The following is a 23,051-nucleotide window of genomic DNA, read 5'->3' on the forward strand; positions in this document are numbered from 1 at the left end:
TGTACAGTATCTTCCATAACATTGTTACCATGGTGACGTCATCGGTCACGCCACAAGGGCGCTCGGAATTTTTGGAGAGTTTGGTACAAGTACATTAAGCTCAATGAAACAGCCACTGGTATGTCGCAGATATTCTAGTAAAAACATTTAAAAGGGGCATCATTATTTTTTCACGCAGGACATCTACTCGCACAAATCCGTTGAGTATATCTCCGGTTCAGCGATTTTTTAAGTTAGAAATAAAAGCAAAATCGTATGAGGTTTGGATGTATGTCCTTGCTAATGGCATCGATAGTCTTCCTCTATTTTGACTCCTTCATGGCTATAATAGATGCAATCTTGCCATTTATGGTGGCTGAGAACTGCGCGAGAAAGTTGAAAACTAGAGCCTGGGCAAAATTCGTGGAGCCAACGGTTGAAACTTCTGAGGATGCCCTACTACATGGAGCTATGGCAGCATGTGTGTTTGCTGGGGACCGCATGAATCCTGAGAAAAGTGCTAGAAAGTTAATATTGATGGCAGTCAGTAAAGGAAAGAACAAAAGGTGCAAAGCATTCTAGCCGGTGGCCCGATGCTCTGCAACTAACTGACTTCCCGCCCAAGCAGTGACTGACTAGGGAGCTTAAGCACAGACGTTCGTGAGCCACGGACGGCAACCGGAAGTCAAATGTTTGCTTTTTTACCGTGGTGTTGCTCCTTACCACGGACAGGAAAAGCTCTTGTTGATGACTGTGACGACGTTACAAACGCCATGGTGTGAAAACGCTCCAAAAAAGGGAAAATTCGATTTCCGGTTGCCGTCCGTGGCTCAAAAACGTCTGTGATAGGATTATCCCACAAAGTCTCGATCCTGTTACGACTATTGAGAATTCATTATGTGAGGTAAAAATATACAGCCGTTACTGAACTGTTCTGTAAAGCTAACAGTTTTCCAACAGCAAGGCTCTGTCAGAAACACTGAGAGTTACAAGAAACAGTTTGAAGTGCTTTTGGCCTCGCTTTGCCGTCTAGTATTTTGTTGACCTTGTCTCGTTCAACAGGAAAACACTCTTCCAAATTCTTGAGGTTTTCAAATAACGTCTTTTAAATTTCTATTTTCACCTGCCAATTTCATTGCAATGCATGGGCGGACCCGCGATCTGTTTTTGCACAAAGGGTATTTTAAATCATGATCATTTCTTGGCTTTGAATGTGTTTCGTTTTCCATTTAATGGGCCCTTGGGTTCAATTCTTGTTATCAAGAATTGGGAGCAAGCTCTGACTCTTGCTTTTTTTAGACTTAGTTTCATCGTTTTCTAGCGTTGGCTCTTTTGTTTTCGAGTTTTTAGATGCATGGCTTTCGAACCTTGTTTCGTTTACGAGTTTTACGTGCATCATTTTCCAACATCGCGAGTTTTTCTTTTTCTGTGCTTCTTCTTATTTTTCGAGTGTAAGCTGTCTTGTTTTCGAGTTCTCAGTGCTATTAATAAACGACCATTTTCTCTCCACCATGAACCGTGTGTATTCTGATGATTGCGCACTGGGACGATTTGTGACTATAAGTGACGTCGTGGTAAGTATAATTTTAAAAGTTTGTTGTTACTATGCCAGTCAAGTACCCAATTTATTAGCGGTTGTTGGTTTTGCCAAAATGGTAGCTTGCCCTTTTTTTGTATTTTAATAGCACATTAATCCCCTTCGAAAAGGAGGACAGGAATAAGTTTTCCAGTGTAACAAATTCGAAATTTTTGAGCTGACGTTCCGCCGAAGAAAACCTCACATTTGCAACTAAATAGGAATTTGTGAAGCGATTAATGCCGTCAGAACAGAGATCCACAGAAATGAATCGTTCTGGGTGCCGCGCATATTGAACTATAACATTCGTTCCACTGACAATTAATAGCAACACAGTCCTGTCAAAATGCTTCATTTGTTCTCACTGCAAAAGGCTGTTTGCTTGTGTGATCCCAAAATGTCCAGTGAACCCTCGTTACGGATAAAGTCCGTTAACAGGGACATGGGTAGATCCAATAATTCATTTCGCTGAAAACCTGTTCGGAAGGCGGAAATCATCTCAGAACTCCGGATTAAGTTTGAAAGAAAACCTAAGGTTTTCTTCGGGAATATGCCAGCTTAAAACAATCGTTACACTGTAAAACTAATTCCTTTCGTTCTCGGACAGGCAAAACTGTCGTCAAAAACGTCAAAATTGTCGGCTAGCATTTTTGTAAAGGAAATAGGAGCTAGTAAAACCGGGGAATAAAAGTTTACTAATTTTTTCGTTTTGTGCCCCTGAAAGGGAATTTGTGGGGTTTATCAAGCCAGGGGCGTAGCGTGGTTTTTCCGTTCAGGTAAGCACAGGAGGACGTAGTGAAACGAGCGCCGAAGGCGCGAGCATCTAAGGGGGTGTGTGGGCATGCTTCCCCAGAAAACTGTTATTTTTAGGGTCTCACAAATGCCATTTCCCATTTTTTTCCAGGGAGAAGTTTCATAAATCAAAGCATGAAAAAACGCTAACTATTCAGTAACTCTGTTGTTTACTTGTCAGCCTTTGGTACTACTGATATGTTGGACTTGTGTATTATAAACTGCAAATGTGCCTTCAGGAAAAGGGCGAGACGTCTCCCTTTACGACGGGAAAATTCGGAAACTAGATTGTCAATATCCACATTCTTGTGCTTGTGTACGTGGAGTATTGCCAAAGAGGACAGCCTCTCCTCACTCATAGTGGTTCGAAGGGGGGTTTTCAGTCTCTTCATGCCGCTGAAACTGCGTTCGGCAGCTCAGGTTGACACAAGTGTCTCGACCATCACCGTTGTGATGACTGGGTTTTAAACTCTCATATTAAAATGGATAGTGCAATATTTACACAGTTTTCTTTCCGTATAATAGCAGCAATAATAAGAGAAAACTCTTGCATGTATATAAGTCGCTTTTCGCTAAAAAATCTATAAGTAAATAAATAAATAAATCAATCAATCAATCAAATAAATAAATAAAATAAATATATTTTTTAGATTTTCGAGGTACGCACATGCGTACATGCGTATATGGTCGCTACGCTCTTGGAAGCCACCTGTTATTTTATTTACAGAACGATGAAATATGAACGCTGAATAGTACGGAACTTCACTTTATTTGTTAAGAACATTTTTGAAATCTAAAGGGGAGAATTGCGCACAAAGTGATAGAATTCAACCCCGCGCATGACAGTTTGCTAAATTTACATATACATGTCTGTGTGTTAAGTAGCGAAAGTTCCTATTCCCGCTCAAGCTTTTTCCTCAGTTTCGGCCCTCCTTTCACTGATCCCATATGGAACAAGAACATATTCATTCTCTTCGATAATCAGTGGCATTGCTGGCTTATTTTATATCTCGAATAGAACTCAGAAGCCAATTTTCGAGTTAAAAAGTCTGTTGAAAATTTAAGGCATGAAAACGTGGTCTAAGTGGTATGACTTTCGGCTGAAAAATGTGATCTGATTTAATTTCTCCTTACAATATCACTACAAGATCAAACATTCAAGTATTAGGAAGGCACCAACCGATCACCAAAGATAAAACTGATGTTTTGAAATCGATATCAATTCTCCCAAATAGCAACAAAGAAAGCACAAAACGATCTAGGAACGCACAGACAACATTTTTAGTATTTTGCTTTAATGTTCTCGTTAGGTTCCCCTGTTGTAATATACATGTACTTTATGAACTCTAAAACTGGCGTCCTTACGAGTTTCTGGCCGTTTTTAGACAACTCGGTGGCCGCTCAACACTGGTTTGCCAGTAAAATAACAAACAGTTCTACACAGCTCCAGACTACTGTGCTTTTGTTTTCTTTCTCTGGTTTGGATAGCAGCAGGGATGTTATGATTTTAAGAAAAGACACATTCTTGATTTTAAAAGACATGTTTCAACAGTCGGTTCTACTGTCATCTTCAGTTGAAATTAACACAAAGTACAAAGTTGAATTTATAATGCTACACAGAATGCTAATTAGCCACAACAACAAAAGGAAACATGACAATGCATAATTGCAAGGAAAGTTTTTAATTGACATAAAAAAAAAATAAAAATAAATGACTTTATTTAAGTGTTAATGTCACATGATACAGTTGATGATTACTGAGGCGGCGGAGCGTTCTGAAACGTGGGGGGCGGGCTCATCTTTCATCCATCCATGTGCATACCCTTATTCAAATTTTCCAAAATGCCTTTTGCGTTGTTCGTTGGCACAAGCAAACCTCTTTGCAATCTTTACAGTTTCTAGTGTGTCCGTAATCGATTTGCAACAATGCATCAGTAGGCAGTTGTTCAGGCGGTCCTGCTTCATGGTGCTTCTTAGGTACTTCTTGAGTCGTCTGAGGGCAGAAAATGTGCGCTCTGAAGTCGCAGTTGCTACTGGTAACGTCAAATACATCCGTAAGAGTTTGTGTACCTCTCCTAACAGTGTTTCGGTGACAGGAGTTTTGTTGAAAGCTTCGCACATGGTCGGTATATTTGTAACCTGACGTACTTCGGGTAGCGCAGTTCTCAGAGTCACTGCATCAAACGTTTTACAAGATATTTTATTGCCAAGCGTGATGCTGACAAAACAATTTGTGAAAGGATCACGAGATTGAATATTTTGCCAATTTTTATGCTGCGCTAGCGATATTCTCGGCACCAAAACCGGCCCCCCTCCCCCCCCCCCCCCAACCAATGCTCCGCCACCTTAATGGTAACTTTATGGTAAAGTATTTTTATTTATACACGGTATTTCCTTCAGATACATTTACATTCAACTATAGAAAACTAACTACCTAACTAAACTAAAATCTAAGATGAAAACTAAAATAATAAAGATGAAAAGAAAACACCTGCTTTTCAGGGAGGCCGTGTGTAAAAATAACATTAATGTAGGTTGCTGCCTTTGAATATGTGTAGAAGCTGGTGGAAGCGTAATCTAAGATACTGAAACAATCATGAGAACATAAAGTGCGGCATTGTTGAGAATTTTGTAAATGTCTGAATATCTGAGAGGTTCCATCACTAACGAGGTGCTCACGCAGGCGTGTGGAAAAATGCCGAGTGGTTTCACCAACTTAGCTGGCATTACAGCCCGCACACAAAACATTATATACCACATACGCACGGAGCCCACTAGGGATAGGGTCTTTCACGCTCAACAACTACCGATTTTAAAAAATGAAAAAACTAGCTTAATTTACATGTTGGTTGCAACAACGTTTTATTAAGTGGCGAACCCTTTTTCGTCTGACAACAGAAAAAGGGCCAATGTCAGGACTTTTGAAGTAAAAGTTGTAGACATGGAAACCGGGGGATTATAGCCGTTACGAGTCAATGTGATGTATTGATTAACAACCCGTTCAACTAGATGTGCTGAGAACAGATTCTTTTGAAGGATTTTCAGTAAGCGTCTTGATGTCCTCTTAAAAACCCAGCTGCCAGGTGTTATTGATCTTGTAAGCTCTATCAACGAGAGTCCTAATGAGACCCAGTTTGCAAGAATAGGATCGATATAAAACTAAAGTAATTGGCCAATAGGCCAGTGGACGTTTTCTTACGAAAAATACTGCTTATTGTTGTTGATCAAAACATCTAGAAATGGTATTTTATGATCAACTTCTTTTTCCATAGTGAACCTGGTTTTTAGTTAAGACCGTCATGGACAACACAGAGGAAATTATAAAGGCCATCTTTATCGGTATATGCGTTGCCACATTTCTTCGCAACACAAGTCAAGTTCAGCAAGCTATTAAGTTGTGCAAGGAATGTTTGATTCTGCTAAACAACAAAGGCCAGGAAAAACAAAAGAAATTTGTTGAATTATCATACACACGGATATACTCATTATTGTTTGAAACTTACTGCCTTCTTAACGATCTCACAAGTGTGATAGAATGTGGTAGGAAACTTTTACACTTTGTGCGCGGATGTGGTGATAAAACCCAAGAAGGTCAGGTAACATGTAAAATGGCAGAATTACACTACATTCAGGGTAAATATAAAGAAGCAAAAAGGCTTTACAAGGAAGCACTCAGAATCATGATAGAAATAGGCAACAGGCGAGGACAATCCGCGTGTTATGGGAACCTGGGAATTGTGTATCAATATCTTGGTGACTATGGAAAGGCCAAAACGTACCAGGAAAACGCACTTGTAATCAGGAAAGAAATTGGTGACAAACAAGGAGAGGCCACTTGTTATGAGAACCTGGGAGCTGTGTATAAATCTCTCGGTGAATATGAAAAGGCCAAAACGTACCAGGAAAACGCACTTATAATCAGGAAAGAAATTGGTGACAAACAAGGAGAGGCCACTTGTTATGGGAAACTGGGAACCGTGTATCGATCTCTCGGTGAATATGAAAAGGCCAAAACGTACCATGAAAACGCACTTGTAATCCTGAAAGAAATTGGTGACAAATACGGAGAAGCCACGTGTTATGGGAACCTGGGAACTGTGTATCAATATCTCGGTGAATATGAAAAGGCCAAAACGTACGAGAAAAACGCACTTGTAATCAGGAAAGAAATTGGTGACAAAGAAGGAGAAGCCGCGTGTTATGGGAACGTGGGAACTGTGTATCAATATCTCGGTGAATATGAAAAGGCCAAAACGTACCAGGAAAACGCACTTATAATCAGGAAAGAAATTGGTGACAAACAAGGAGAGGCCAGGTGTTATGGGAACCTGGGAACTGTGTATGAAGTTCTCGGTGAATATGGAAAGGCCAAAACGTACCTGGAAAACGCACTTGTGATCACAAAAGAAATTGGTGATAAACGAGGAGAAGCCACGTGTTATGGGAACCTGGGAACTGTGTATGAATCTCTCGGTGAATATGAAAAGGCCAAAACGTACCAGGAAAACGCACTTATAATCAGGAAAGAAACTGGTGACAAACACGGAGAGGCCACGTGTTATGGGAACTTGGGAACCGTGTATCAATCTCTCGGTGAATATGAAAAGGCTAAAATATACCACAAGAACGCTCTATTAATCCTGAAAGAAATTGGTGACAAAAGAGGAGAAGCGGTAAGTTATGGAAAGTTAGGTGTGTTGTTTTGTTCTCTTGGTAAATATGCTGAGGCAAAAGAGTATCACGTGAGAGCACTTGCCGTGAGCAGAGAGCTAGGATGCGTAGAAGTGGAAGTTGCTTTGCACGCCAACCTTGCATTCAACTTGTTATTAGAGGGAAATGTAAGTTTACAAGATGATGTGTTTTCGAATCTCCTGGCAAGCATTAACAAGTGTGAGAAAATGCGAAGTTTTCTTGGACGCAATGACCAATTTAAGATTTCCCTGTTAGACAAGCACAATCCTTCCTATAGATTACTCAGCGCAATGTATTGTCTTGGTGTGGGAAAAGAGAAAGAAGCTCTTTGTGTTCTAGAGCTTGGACGAGGCAGAGCTCTGGCAGACTTAATCTCAGGTCTGTACTCTGCTCAACAACAAATTTCAGTCAATCCGCTGTTATGGCCTGAGATTGAAAGGATCGTGAAAAAAGAAATTGACTGTAACTGTCTATACATTTCATATATTGGCCGATATATGTTTTTGTGGGTCTTTAAAGTAAACAAACCAACACTTTTCCGTAAAGTAGACGTCAACGAGTGTTTTGTTAAAAAGGGATTAGAAAGAGATGTTCAGGAAGTTTTCAGTGAGAAAACCTTCGGAAGGTTTAATGTCCTCGGTCATGATGAAAAGAGCTACGAAGATCGATCACTGTTTTTTTCAAAAGTCGGCGACTCAAAACATGAAACATCGAAGGAAGGAAGCTTGGCAGCTGTCCGCCCAGTAGAGACCGAGGAAGAGGAAGACTTACAACCCGTTCCCACCCCAGCCGAGTGTTACCAGATGATCATCGCTCCTGTGGCTAACTTTCTCGACGAACCTGAAATCGTGATTGTTCCTGATCGCGCCTTGTACAAAGTTCCATTCGCAGCATTAAAGGATGAAAGTGATATATACCTGTCGCAGACTTACAGAATCCGCATTGTTCCTTCTTTGTCGACTCTCGGGCTCATTCAGGACAGTCCAGCAGATTATCACAGTCAGACCGGAGCACTGGTAGTGGGTGATCCGGACGTTGGGGACGTGCTTTACAAGGGACGAATTCAGAAACTTTGTCGCTTGCCATCTGCAAGAAAGGAAGCGGTGATGATTGCAGAACTACTCGGAGCTGAGCTTTTGTTAGAGGAGCGAGCAACTAAACAAGCAGTTCTTCAGAAGATACCCTCTGTAAGTCTGATTCATTTTGCTGCTCATGGTCATGCCGAAAGAGGAGAAATTGCTCTTGCTCCTCAACGCCCCACTAACGCGACTCCATGCGAGAAAGACTACCTCTTGACAATGGATGACATTTCACAAGTTCAACTGCGTGCCAAACTTGTAGTACTCAGCTGTTGTCACAGTGCACAAGGAAAAGTTAGAGCTGAGGGAGTTGTTGGAATCGCTCGGGCATTCTTAGGATCCGGTGCACGCTCAGTGTTGGCGGCCCTATGGCCCATACCAGACGAGGCAACAGAGCAGTTAATGAGTCGTTTCTACAAACACCTGGTTCGTGGAAAAAGTGCCAGTGAGTCTCTTCATCAGGCCATGAAGTGGATGAGAAGTAACGGCTATGCTGACTTGGAGAACTGGGCGCCTTTCATGCTGATTGGGGATAACGTGAAGTTTGATTTCGGAAAGTAAAGGTGAGTTTTATGAATGAATTATATCATTACGGGTGTGGAATTTATTATTATTATTATTATTATTATTATTATTTATATTACTTTTATTATTATTATTATAATTATCATTTTTTTAGTTAAAAAAATATGTAATTTTATTAACATATTCCACACTAATTGCTATTTACACGTTACAAGTATATAAAAAAGAGCTATTAAAAATCTATTTACAATTTATTTCGATTAAAAAAGAGACTATTTTCAAGCACAATTTCAGTAATAATTTTTTTTAAATATTCGATTGCGAAAAAAAACCGAGACTACTTTCAAGCATAATGTTTTTGTAAAGAAAAAGAAAAAAAGAAATGTCGCGAAGTTTAAAATCAGCTCCACTTGATAAAAAGAAGAAAAACATAAACAACATACGCATCTCTCAAATGGCCCCTTCTGCAGTTTCAATGTCAATGTCCGCGTTCTTGATGTCGCGTTGAATTCTTCGTAATGTCCTAGAACTTCCAAGACAGACGAGTGCAGATCTTAACAATGCGAATGAAATTCGGCTTCTGATCCATGACATGGTTTTGGCATATTTCTCCCCTTTCTATTATTCCCCTTATTATAATTATTATTATTATTATTATTATTATTATTATTATTATTATTGAATGAATTATTCAGGGAATGTCTTCCATTCTCTTGGAAACACTTATGGTTCTGACAGAAGACCAAACGTTATATTGTTATTGGAGTGTTCTCTGATTCCGTGATTTATGAACATTATAATAGAATGAACATCAAATCTACCTATATTGAGTTAATTTATACTTTTAACAAGAACACAATTCCTCTTATACCGCTTTATAAACGGGGTTCCGTTCATTCTGTTTTAGATAGTTGCATTAAAAAAAATACTGCTGATTCAGTCTATTTAACAATTAGATTATGAGCTCGAGATTTCTATCGCGTGATAGCTGATGAGGGCGCAGCCCGAATCAGCTATCACGCATAGAAATCGAGAGCGAATAATCTAATTATTTTAGTATAAATCTACTAGTGGTTCAAAACTAAACAAGTAAATTATCTATATCCTCATCGCAGACACTTCGAAAACGGGACGAAGCGGCCGCCATTTTGTTGAAAACCTCTACTCACTATCTATCACAGAATAGATAGCGAGTAGCGTAGCCAATCAGAGAACGGCATTCGTGATAGAACACTAGTAGATTTATACTAATTGCTGATATCTAAGAGGTTGCGCTCACTCAAAAATCTTCAACAAATACAGGGGTAGCGTGGTAGGAGGAAATAGATAATTGGAACTTCATTTGATAAAGTGACTAAAACGAATTGATCACAGTTCAAAGATTGCAGAAGAAGCAGAGTGAGCGAAGTAGTATATTGTAACTAGCAGGTTCGCGATCCTGCGAAGTAACTGAAGTAGCGGTAGAAAAGTTGACTATGAACAAATTCAACAAGTTCCTTTAGAACTCAACTTTATATGAGGCCTTTAATTCCCGAGCCCTTCTGTTTGGTAGTTAAGCGCCAAAGTGGATAATTATTTCCAATAACAGATTACAACAGTAACCCCAAAATCCGATGTTTGTTTATCAGTTGCAGGTGTCTTGCCCAGGCCACCCGCCGTGGAGTGCCCGAGAAAACAGAACATTCTTTGAAACAGGACGTCAGTAACTTGGACAGTAAACTAAAGTTGAATCACTTGGGCTGAAAACATTGACTTATTACAGTAGTATTTTAAAGCGACTTGGATTTGCGTGCTTAAGTTGTAGTTTTCGTTGTCAGGACGGCTTCTTCAGATCCAAATTAAGAACAAAGGCTATCCTCGCATAGTTTAGGAGTTTACTGAGCATTGGGTTTTAATTTGGTAGCATTTAGAGTTCTCTAAATACACACGTCTAAATTTCAGGGTGGTTATATTTTGTAAGGTATAAATAAGGTAGACACAGGTTTTCTTTTTACAATCTAACACAATTGAAATGTGTTTGATAAAACCAACTTAATCGTCAATCATGTTGAACTTCTCGACATCACGATCAAAAGGATTAGCGGATGGTAGTTCCCTTGCCAGTAGAGCAGTTTTCGATTAAGTGTGGAAAGTAATTCGCGTTTGCTTTACTACGCTCTGCGATTGCTTAACAACACACGCACCACTTTCTCAGCAAATGAAAAGGAAAACCAATCAAGACTTGCTCGCACGCGTTTTCCCGCGCTTGACTCTGGTTACATGTATTTGTTTCTCATTCTGATTGCTCATTGCTCTGTGTAAGTCTGCTGTGATTGGTGGTTAGTGATCACTTAAAAGTATTTACTCTGTCGTTAGTGGATTTGCACGTTCTGCTTGAAATTCCCACTAAGATTTTTTTTGTTAATGTCGCATATTACAGTTTCTATTTTATGAAGTGGTCAAATGCGTGTAGGTTTATGTAGTCGCTGGTTCAATTTTCGCTGACCTTTTGAAAACAAAAGGATGTTTACCCAGTCACAATCGGATACAGGAAGCATAAAAGTAATTTTGTATATATATCAAGTTGCTAAATCGAATGCTGTCTTGTGACGCAGATAACACAGTAACGTTCTTTATTATTATTATTTTGTTTAATCCCTATTCCCTTTGGCACCTTCGGCTTTAATTAATCGCATTTTACTACTACATGAAATCTTAAATAATTAAACACCTCCATTCTCATAGAGAAAAGACAGTCCGGATGGGGGGATCCAACGAGAACATTGAGGTAAAATACTTAAAATGTTGTCTCAGATCGTTTTCTGCCCATTTAAAGACACGGACGCTTTAGCGGAAAATTGAAATTGAAGAAAAAAGTTCAGGGATCGGAATCTTACTCCGCGAATTAACTACCTGTCGTTGGTTGTACGATAATTCAAGACACTTTTAGATGACATTTTGGCGAAGAAAACATTGGATTTTCTTTGCAATTAAATCCTTTCGAACAGATATTCACCGAAATGAACTGTTGGGTGCCCCGGATCACCAAACGTCTATCGACGTCGAAAACAATTTTTTAAAACTTAGCTTTCTCACTCTCGAGAGCGCGTTAGTGATTTTGATTTTAACGGACAACAGCTCGAACAATGTGAGGAGCTATTTGAAAGCTTTCCTTTACAAGCGGAGTCTTACAGATGCTATAAAGTAAGCATGAAAGCAGTTTTCGATGATCTGTACAGGTGTTAAACTGATAATCTTTTAATAAAAGCTTTTGGTAACTCTATATGCAAGTTATTCATTATAGGGAATGCTAGACTGCGAGCAGTCTCTGTTGCGAGGGGCGAGTTGCAAGCGCGAGCGCGGGCGCCAGAAGGCTTGTGAAACAATTGCTCTCAAAGTCCTCTCATTTCTAGAATATTTCATTTTGATTTACCGATATAGATTATCCTGGCTTTTGGAAATTTCTGTTAGAGTTACTTCGTAACAGGCTCGTAGCCAGATCAAATTCTTTACCGACGCAATACTAAGTTAGAAAAGAAATGGGCATTGTTGCCATGCGTAAAAAGGCAAAACTAGAGCCTATTGATTTTTTATCGCACCGTTCCTTTGTGAAAGTCCCAATATTTAGAACCCTCCATAATCCGCAAAAGGCAAGTGTCGCCCACAGGAAAAAAGAAATTTCTCGGCGCTCGATACTGATAACACATACAAACACCATGGCTGGTGATCGCAAACATTTTCCTTTGTTAAAAACTTATAATTAAGTTCCAAAACATTTTTATTGACCCTGAACATTCTACCTTGGCTGCCACTATACTGGCTATGGGCCTGCTCTCGACGCCGAGAGGGGGGCGGGGGCACTCCCCTATAAATATGACGTGGATGCTTGTCGGAAAATTTCGAAAACAGCCCTAAAAAGTGCCAGAGTCTAGTTTTGTGGGTGTGGCCCAAATTCATTTTTCACCCATAAAAGGGAATAATTTTTAAAAGACCAAATTAAGGCCACGGCCTAACTATGTCCATCTCCTCATGGCCACTTGCTGTCTTATTGTCCCCATACCTGTTCTTCTTCTCATCTCAGTCCTCGTTTGTAACCGGTAGGCTCTTGTATAAAAAGGAGTCCAGCTTCCTTTCATCAGCTTTAGTCGTTCCGCCTCCATGTTTTAAAACCAAACAACAGCACCGAGATGACATTAGACTAGAAAATGCTGACCTTAGTCTTGATCATAAACTTGCTGTTCTTTCAGAACTTCACCGGTTTTTTATACGTTGCTTTTGAGTTTTCGAAGCCTTGGGAATGTGGTCTCTCTATATAAGGAATGTGCTCTGTATTGGTTTTAGCACGATGCTCATCAGGCTCGCAAACATTCTAGTTGCTGGTTTAGTGGTTCAATATCAGTGGCTGAAATCAAACTTTTGCACAAACGTACCTTAAGAGGGACGCTTGAGAGAGACGTTCCCCTTAACGACGATTTGGCTGCAATTTGCTTAAGTGACGCCAAGAAAATGCCATTTGCTGTACGGCAATATGTTTTTTTTTCTGGCCAAATCTTGGTGTGAATGGGTTAACAACTTTGAATGAGGCAAAGGGTAAGAGAAACAAGCACTAATATCTATATTAATTACAAAAACATACTCGGAAAAAGGAAATCCGAGTGCTCCAATTAGGAGTCGAACCTAAGACCTTCCGATTACTAGTTCGTATGATATATCCGCAGAGCTACAGGGGACTCGTGGGAGCTAAGGCCATTAAACTAGTTTCATGGGACAAACATCCTCCTTATTACTAGGATTGGAATGTCAACGTGTGGCATATGTGCAATGGAATATATGTGATTACATACGTACAAGAACATTGGTAGCATGCGTTTCACATTTCACAGTGAATATACCAAACAAGACATCGAGAAAGAAAAACGCGTTTTTTGTAGGAAGTACAAATCCATCATTGCAGATATATGCACGCAAAGGTACACTGTGTGTCCATCCAGGTAGGCGTGAGTTTTAAACTATATCAAGTTTGAAGTTTCCCGTACATGTTGCGCTGTGTATGCATCGCTACAAAGCTTAACGTATGGGAGCCAGTATAAGCCTTATTGTATGCCACTCTTTTTTTTGGACCGGGCCTATAGACTTGGTCCATTATGGCCCATGGACCCGGTCTAAAAGTTGGGTCCATGTTTTGTCCATGGTTGCACAAGAACTATTTGGAAAAGCAGTGAGGAAGGTATGTACGATCCTAAAGCCAATCGTGTTTGAAATATTTTGCCACACGAGGCGGCTCTTGCCACCTCAGCACCTATTTTTAAATCTGCTGCCATTAAGGCTTATTACTCGCCTTAAGTTATTCATCTTAAGCACCTGTAATGATTATTTTGACCCGTAGAATTATTTATATGTTGATTTGTTTTGACATGATTATTTGATAATCGGCCTGGAACAACCTGGCCCAGGAGTGTAATTATCTAAGCAACTAAGAATCAAAGTAAACTTATTAATTACTTCACTATAAAGTTTACGGCATTTCTATTGAGCATTGATTCTTCCAGAGAAAGAAGCTGTGGGAGCACTTTGCTCAACTCGTAAATGATTTTATCGTCAATAAGCTGCAAAACCTTTAAAGCTTCATGCAAAAGAACCATAATTGTTTGAATAGTGAATAGTGACCTGTTAAATAGTACTCGGATGAGAAGGGACAAGGGACAGGTTTTAACCAATTTTCTGGAAAGTAAAATTGCTTCAATATGTTTTCTCAATCATATTTTCCCACTTTTAAACAATGTGTATGAATGTCTAGAACAAGCCAATTATAGGATTAAGCTGATTTAACAAATAGACGCCATTCTGCCGTGCGTCTGTGCTCTCGGATAGCGCACTGATGACGTCAAAACGTAGTGAGAACAACGAAGTACGCTACGAGCGAATAGCGTGACTGACGTTCTTACCACGTTTTGACGTCATCTGTGCGTTATCAGAGAGTCATCAGAGTACAGACCCACGGCAAATGGGAATCTATTTGTTTTATACAATAACCAAGACTTTTGACCACATTTCGTGAGCGAGCATCACGTTGACTGAGTCTGACACTGACTCGCAGTAGTGATCCTCAAAATTAGGGTATAGTCCGAAAGAATTTCACTAACAATGTTTTCAAAACTAACCTTTATCCCAGTAGAAATTTCTTGCCCCCAAAAATATTACAGCATGTCAGTCTCCTCACTGTGATTTGTTATCGATTTCTCGCCACTACCGGATTTCTATCGGCGACAAATTTGGGCAAATATTTCCTTCTTTTCACATCACAACAAAGTTCTAGTATTTTCTTTTAACCTGGTTGAGGTCACTGTCAACGGTGTTTAACCAATTTTTCGTCGGACAGTTTTTCCTTTTTTGCGAAAATTTGCCTATATTTGTCCCGGCGCTACTCGCCATAACAGTTTGTAAAACTTTGTTGACCAGTCGCTCTGGCTGGACTCTAGACTCTAATCACGTGCGCCGGTCACACCACTCGATGACGTCAATCGCGCGTCTATTTAACAATTAGACGGCAAGCTCGAGGTTTCTATCGGTTGGCGAGGGGCGAAGCCCCGAGCCAACTATCAAAGGCAATAGAAACCGAGAGCGAGCCGTCTAATTGTTTTAGCATACCTCAGTGATCGATCTATCAAGCAAAAAAATCTTTTTATTTCATTAATTTTGGTATATTTGTGCAACGATGCATGCTAAATCGCGCGCGCTCTGACAAACTGCCGTCTATCGATCGATAGACGGCACCTGTCTAGCCAATCAGATTGCGCGTTACGCGATAGTCGGTCACTAAGGTATGCTAAACTCTGATAGCTTACTCTGATCACAAACTTCGCTCCACCAATCACCAAGCGAGTTTTACACTGTTCATTGTATAAATAAGAAATAATTTATGACAAGTGACACAACTTCACACTACAATTCTCCACTCCAGAAACTGTGAAAAGAATCAACGAAGCGTAGCTCTTGATAAATAGTTTTTACCTAAAAGAATATTTTTCTACACAACTGACTGCCAAAGAACTACTTAACAAGAGCTACAATACCTTGAGAAAATGTCAAAAAATTCGCTTATTCATCGGCGCAGTTTCTATCCATCCATCCATCCATCCAATCATAATCATAATCATAATCCCTCAGTCGTACCAGTCTCCCCGTAGTTTCTGGAGTTGGGAATAAATTATTGACTTTATGGAAAGGAAAATTTAGGCCTGGGCGTATTTTTCGCTCTCAGTTTTTCCCACTGTATACTGCTCTTTCGACAAAGGTTGTCCAAAAAAAGCGTTAAAGCGTACGCAACAATGCCGAAAGGTAGTCTGGGAAATACCAATAAATTTCAATAAAAGCTCAGAATCCACAATGCCTCGACCGTACAGTGAAGACTTGAGATGACCGGCAATATGGCTTCTGAATTTTTATTGAAAACTATTGGGTATTTCCCAGCCTACCTTTCGGCATTGTCGCGTACGCTTTGACGCTTTTTTTGGACAAGCTTTGTCAAAACAGCTGTAAATGCCTAGAAGAAACCGATTATAGGGTAACTGCTGATGTAAAATAATGTATGCATTTAGAAAAATTTTAAATTAAATAGACCCTATACGAAAATGGGTGACACTAAATATATATATTTTTGTTTACATTTAAATTAGCCCTGCTATCCTGAGTTCAAAACTCAAATGAGTATTCTACCGAACGAGGTTAGTAAGGACTAAAGGTCTATTGACTGTTCATAAATTACTCTGCAGTGGGTTTTTGATTTTTGTCCTGAACAAGGGCAACTTACGTGTGAGGTCATTTGCACCACCCACAAATATTAAAGTACCACTTCTAAAATTCTTCGCCTTCGCTCTGGCAAACACAAATTACAGAGTATCCACAAAAGTTGAGAGGAAGAAATATATTTATGCAATTGAGTTATCATCTTATGTCAGTTTTTTGCGGTTCTCTGTTGTGTGCATTTACATCCAGTTTAATAGACGCAACAGTACTGTAGTTGTGTGCTGTGCTGTTTCCTGTACGAGTGGTGCAAACATTAATCAGGTGATCAATATGGAAACTTTGGCCAGCATTGTGCAGACGTACTATTGTCCTAACATTAAAAACGGCCCTTTGTTTCAGTTAGTTGTGCAGTACACTTTTGGAGAACCTAATTTAAATGCTATTCAAAACTCATGGTTTGAAAAAGGCGTCCCTCTCCCCCTCCTCTCCCCACCCTTCTTGGGTCATTAAAATAAATAACCGGCCCAGCGGCTCATTAGAGCTGTTTTAGGTTTACGCGCTTCCGGTTTGAGATACGCGCCAAAATAAGATTGAAGTCCTTCTAGAATTCATCAGCTGATATCAGTCAAGTAACCACACATGGTTAAACTGGCTTTACAAAGGGATGATTTGTTTGCAGGACTTGTGTGCTGTTTTCGAGTTTTCGCTGTTCAGTTTGTGTGAGTGTCAAGCTTTAGGTGCAAGCGTTAGGTTTTTAGTTTTAGTTACATCGTTATCTAGCGTTGGCTTTTTTGTATTCGAGTTTTAAGGCGCATCGTTTTTGAGCCTTGGATGTTTCGTTTTCGAGTTTTACGTGCGTCATTTTCGAATATTGCGTGATTTTCTTTTTCGATTAAGGTGCCTTTTGTTTTTGAGTTCTCAGTTCTAATAATAAACGATTCTTTTTCTCGCCACCACATATCGTGTGTACTCCGATGATTGTGCACTGCGACGATTTGTGAATGTAAGTTGCGTCGTGGTAAGTTTAAAATAATTTCAAAGTTTGTTGTATTTATGCCACTCAAGTATAGAACGGGGTCACCCAACGAGAACATTTAAGGAAAATACTTCAAATGTTGTCTCCTGTGTTCCCAGATCGTTTTGTGCTCTTTGAAAGACATATTTGTGCAAGCTATTAGAAATAGAGATTTATCTATTCTGGTGCTTTAGCTGAAATTTTAACTTGTAGAAAGAAGTTTTAGGAAAGGATATTTTATTGTCCGAATTTATTAGCAGTTGTTGGTTGTACGAAAGTGCTAGCAGATCTTTCTTTGCAATTTTAATAACACAGTTGCCCCGTTCAAAAACGACATCAATTATTTTTTCTGTATGACAAAATTTTCAGCTGACATTCTGCCGAAGAAAACCGTCCATTTCTTGAACGACTAAATCTGAATTTGTGAGGCGATCAAAGCGATCTGAATAGATATCCACCTAAATGAACCGTCGGTGCCGCCCATGATGGAACTATAACTTCCATTCTACTGACATCAAATAACAACTTAACACAGTTGTGTCAAAAAAAGTTGAATTTGTTTTCACTGCGAAGGGCTGTTTCCTTGTATTATCTCGATATGTCTGTTGGGCCCTCGTTACAAATTTAACAGGGACATGCGCCTACCCAAAGGTTCATTTCAGTGGAAATATGTTTGAAAGCGGTAAAATCTTCGGCAAAACAGCAGCTTAAATTTTCGTTTACTGTCAAACTAGTTCCTTTCGTTTTCGAAGAGGCAAATTCGTCCTTAAAAATCACTAAATAAGGTCGGCTTTCATTTTCGTAAAGCCAAGAGGAGCTAGTAAATTCAAGCAATTAGATACTAAATGAAAGAATGTGTGGCATTGATCAAACGACGACGTATTTTTGTTACAGAAGGAAGAATCCGTAGCAATAGGACAAATAGGACAATTTGTCCAAAAATTTTAAAATCTCAAGGAAAGAAAGCAATAGAATTATCAACCTTTGTGTGGCGAGACTCATGATGATAAAATTGCACAGAATTAGCAAAATTGTGCCAAGGACATATTAATTCTTTCATTTTAAGTTAGTTTTTTGTCTACCCAGGGAATGACAGATTCTTGATTTTCTTGTCAATTTGCATATGTCTGTCTGTTTAGTAGGGGAAGTCCCTTATTCCACTCACGCTTATTCTTCAGTTTCGACCTTTCTTTCACTGATCCCCATATGTAACAAGAACGTATTCATTCTGTTCGATAATTAGTCACAGCGCTTGCTTATTTTGTCCGTTGATAAAATCAGGAACATGGAACATTCCGGAACATCTCAGAACATTCTGGAACATGAAATAGATGAAAAAGTATACAAGTATATGTACAACTGTCAGATTAAATTAAAATAAATAAATCAATCAATTAGAATATATGATGAATTAAAGAAACATCTCTGTGTAAAGGGGTCCTTTACAGCTACAGCTATCGGTGATTGATATTTACTTTTGCTACCACCTTTCCAATTGATCAATTAAGGTGGCCGAACACAGTTTATAGTACGCATACTTCTGGGCGCCCGAAATTTGCATGGTGCAAGATTAACTAAGGAGGAATGTATTTTGATACTTGTTGTTGCGTACCGTTGCCATGGCAACACGGCGAGCTATTTTATTAAAATAGCTCGCCGTGTTGCCATGGCAACGGTACGCAAATAATAGGTTTCCTTTATTCTTAGAAAATGCACTCGTTAAATTTTTTTCCCGTTTTGTGCCTCCAGGAAAACCAACAAAATATTAACATGGTGACGCTCCTCTCATGTAATTTTGACAAAGAGATCTCCTGTAAATATTGGTTTTGGCAGATTTGGGTCTTTTACGACATTCTAACTCATAATTTGAAGCGTTATTAGGGTCATTATTCCGATGCAAATCTTATTATGATGCTGTATTGAAATCAATTTCGTTAGCCGATGAATTATGTTTTGGCATTTTGCATTACATTTTCGATTTTCGAATTATATCCTGCAAGCCGCTAAATTATGTTCTGGCATTTAACATTACGTGTTCGATATTCGAATTAGGTTTTGACATTTTACATCACGTTCTGTCATTTTGCATTACATTTTCGCATTCCGAATTATATCCTGCAAGCCACTGAATTATGTTTTGGCATGTATCCGAATTAAGTCCGGCTGATGGACTGGTGCCTCCCAGCGGGAAAACTACAAGGAGCCCTGGGCCGAGCAAACAACAACCTTTCAACATCATTAACTGAACGTGTAAAGCACCGGTAAGCTGTGTTCAGACCTATTGAGAATTAATTATGTATAATGTACCTTAGGTGTAAAAAGAAACAGCCATATCTGAACTGTCTCGTGAAGCGAACAGTTTTCCAAAAGCAGAGCTATGTGAGAAAAACTGAGAGTTACACTGAAGAAATAGATTATAAAAACGTTATTGGCCTTGCTTTGATGTCTAGTGTTTTGTTGATCTTGTCTATGCAAAACACTCTTCCAAATTCTTCAGGTTTTCAAATAACGTCTTTTAAATTTCTGTTTTCAACTGCCAATTTCATTGCAATGCGTGGGCGGACCCGCGTTCTTTTTTTTGCACAAAAGGTAATCGTTTCTTGTCTTTGGATGTGTTTCGTTTTCCACTCTTAGTTGTTTTGTCTTGGGCCCTTGGGTTTCTTGTAATCAAGAATGGGAGCAAGCTCTTATTGTCTTGCTTTTTTTAGATTTAGTTTCATCGTTTTCTAGCGTTGGCTCTTTTGTTTTTCGAGTTTAGATGCATCGTTTTTTCCTTCGCCTCTTCCCATGACACCCCGCGCGCCTCAATCCATCCTGGTATCCAATCTTCGCACCCCACAAAAGACGTAAATAACGACTGGGTACGAAGCTGGGCAAAGTCCCTTTTCCCGCTCAAGCTTATTCTTGAGTTTTGACCTTTCTTTCACTGATCCCTTATGGAACAAGAATATGTTCATTCTCTTTGATGATTGTCGCATTGCTCGTTTATTCTATATCCCGAGCAGAGCTCAGAAGCCAATATATTTTCGCGTTTTTTTTTTTTCTTTTTTTTTTTGCCAGGCAACTTCTTACATTTCATTTTTTTTTCGTGTTATTTCCACAGTTACACAGTTACAGTTTACATATAGTACGTAATTTAACATAACTGTGAACTTGATCTTTAAAGAATCGTTTCCTCAAACATTCTCCATTTTTTCCTAAACGAATTGGTCTTATTCGATTTAAGAGAAATGTGCCTTTCAGTTTGATATTTATTTAATAAAATTCTCTTAAAGTGGCTAAAAGATGGTTTCGTTTCTTTACACCGGCAAGTCCACAGATACGTTTTTCCTAAAATAAGTATATAGTTTTGCAGATCCATCTCCTCCTCTAAGAACCCTAAAATAATCTCACAATATTTTAAAGAGAGGCCTACGCAACTGTTTAGTTTATTTAAAATTTTGTCACTAAAAATTTGACACATGTTTTCCACTTAACCCCTAGTGGTTCATTCTCACAATTTTGAAGTGACCCAATCCACATTGCTTCTGTTTTAGCTACATTAAGTTTAAGTCCAGAGGCTTTCTCAAAACATTCAAGTAATCCAAACAGGGCTCGGGCTGAATCCAAGTCTGATAGGACAGCAGTTGTGTCATCGGCAAATTGCAGTAATTTAGTTTCTAAACCGTCTATAGTTAATCCTTTAATATTTTCTTGATTCCTTATAGCAATCGCCAGTATTTCAACTGCAGTGACAAAAAGGTAGGGAGAAAGGGGGTCCCCCTGCCTCACTCCACGTGCTATATTGAAATAGCGAGAGCATAGGCCGTTGTTTATAACGCAACTTTGAACATCGTTGTAGAATATTTTCACCCATCTTCTAAAATCTGGTCCAAAATTGAATTTTTCTAAGCATTTTTCAAGAAAATCCCATTCTAGACTGTCAAAAGCTTTTTCGAAGTCACTAAATAATAAAAGACCGGGTAGTTTCTTAACTTTCGTATATTCCATTATATCCAAAATTGAACGTATATTTTCGCTAATATTTCTGCCTGGGATATATCCTGATTGATTATTGTGAATTAACCCAGGTAAAAGACGCTTCATTCTTTCAGCGATAACTTTTGAAGCTATCTTCGCATCAACGTTCAATAAGGAAATTGGCCTCCAGTTTTTTAGATCACAGCGATCTTGGTCTTTTTTCTCGATAAGTGTAATAATCGCCTGTCTTTGTGACGGGCTCATTGTTCCTTTAACAAAAGATTCATTAAAACTTTTAACTAAAGGATCGCCTACAAGATCCCAAAAGGTCTTATAAAATTATACTGGTAGACCATCATTTCCGGGTACCTTGTTTAACGGAAGGGAATCTAAAATGTTTTTTACATTCCTCTTTGCTTATTAATCCTTCACCAAGAATCGTTTTTAGCAACTCGAATATATTTTCGAGTTACTAAAAACGTCTATTGAGAACTTAAGGCATGAAAACGTAGTCTTAGTGGTATGACTTTCGGCTGAAAAATTTGATCTGATTTAATTTCTCCTTACAATATCACTACAAATCAAACATTCAAGTAATAGGAAGACACCAACCGATCACCAAAGATAAAACGTTTTGACATCGATCAGTATTAAAATTCTCCCAAATAGCAACAAAGAAAGCACAAAACGATCTGGGAAGGCACAGACAACATTTAAAGTATTTTTCTTAAATGTTTTCGTTGGGTTCCCTGGTTGTAATATACATGTACTGTATGAACTCTAAAACTGGCGTCCTTACAAGTTTCTGGCCGTTTTTAGACAACTCGGTGGCCGCTCAACACTGGTTTGCCAGTATAACAAACAGTTCTACACAGCTCCAGACTACTGTGCTTTTGTTTTCATTCTCTGGTTTGGATAGCAGCAGGCACGTTTTAGTTTTAAGGAAAGACTCAACATTTTATATTTTAAAAGACAAGTTTCAACAGTTCTACTGTCATCCTCAGTTGAAATTAACACAAAGTACAAAATTTAATTTATAATGTTACACAGAATGCTAATTAGCCATAACAACAAAAGGAAACATGACAATGGATGCTTGCAAGGAAAGTTTTTAATTGACCTTAAAAAACAAAAAATAAATGACTTTATTTAAGTGTTAATGTCACTTGATACACTTGATGATTACTGAGGCGGCGGAGCGTTTTGAAACGTGGGGGGCCACGCCAAGCGTAATGCTGACAAAACAATTTGTAAAAAAAGATCACGAGATTGAATATTTTGCCAATTTTTGTGCTGCGCTAGCGATATTTTCGGCACCAAAACCTGCCCCCTCCCCCCCCCCCCCCACCAATGCTCCGCCACCTTAATGGTAACTTAATGGTAAAGTATTTTTATTTATACACGGTATTTCCTTCAGGTACATTTACATTCAACTATAGAAAACTAACTACCTGACTAAACCAGAATCTAAGATAAAAACTGAAATAATAAAGATGAAAAGGAAACACCTGCTTTTCAGGGAGGCCGGGTGTAAAAATAACATTAATGTAGGTTGCTGCCATTGAATATGTGTAGAAGCTGGTGGAAGCGTAATCTAAGACACTGAAACAATCATGAGAACATAAAGTGCGGCATTGTTGAGAATTTTGTAAAGGTCTGAATATCTGAGAGGTTCCATCACTAACGAGGTGCTCACGCAGGCGTGTGG

The 23,051-nt window shown here is 39.0% G+C and overlaps 2 protein-coding genes across 4 annotated transcripts in view; both read left to right on the forward strand.

Annotated features, from left to right (window-relative positions):
• Positions 1-23,051, forward strand: part of LOC146483640 (uncharacterized) — a 45,012-nt gene that overhangs the window by 14,041 nt on the left and 7,920 nt on the right. The window contains exons 3-4 of the mRNA XM_085105601.1: positions 5,622-8,681; positions 10,272-10,965. Of these exons, the coding sequence (XP_084961727.1) occupies positions 5,622-8,679 (3,058 nt within the window). The 3' untranslated portion in view covers positions 8,680-8,681; positions 10,272-10,965. The remainder of the gene's footprint in view (positions 1-5,621; positions 8,682-10,271; positions 10,966-23,051) is intronic.
• The window catches only part of LOC146483641 (uncharacterized), a 36,112-nt gene continuing 30,383 nt past the window's right edge, over positions 17,323-23,051 (forward strand). For 2 of the 3 annotated variants that reach the window (XM_085105814.1, XM_085105812.1), the window contains exon 1: positions 17,331-17,386. The gene's annotated coding sequence lies outside the window, so the exon portion shown is untranslated. Of the gene's footprint in view, positions 17,387-23,051 lie in introns of all 3 variants that reach the window. The other variant, XM_085105813.1, reaches the window with a different exon arrangement.

This window comes from Pavona decussata, unplaced genomic scaffold, assembly GCF_977016875.1.
Source record: "Pavona decussata unplaced genomic scaffold, jaPavDecu1.1 SCAFFOLD_38, whole genome shotgun sequence".
In the NCBI taxonomy this organism is placed as follows: Eukaryota; Metazoa; Cnidaria; class Anthozoa; order Scleractinia; family Agariciidae; genus Pavona; species Pavona decussata.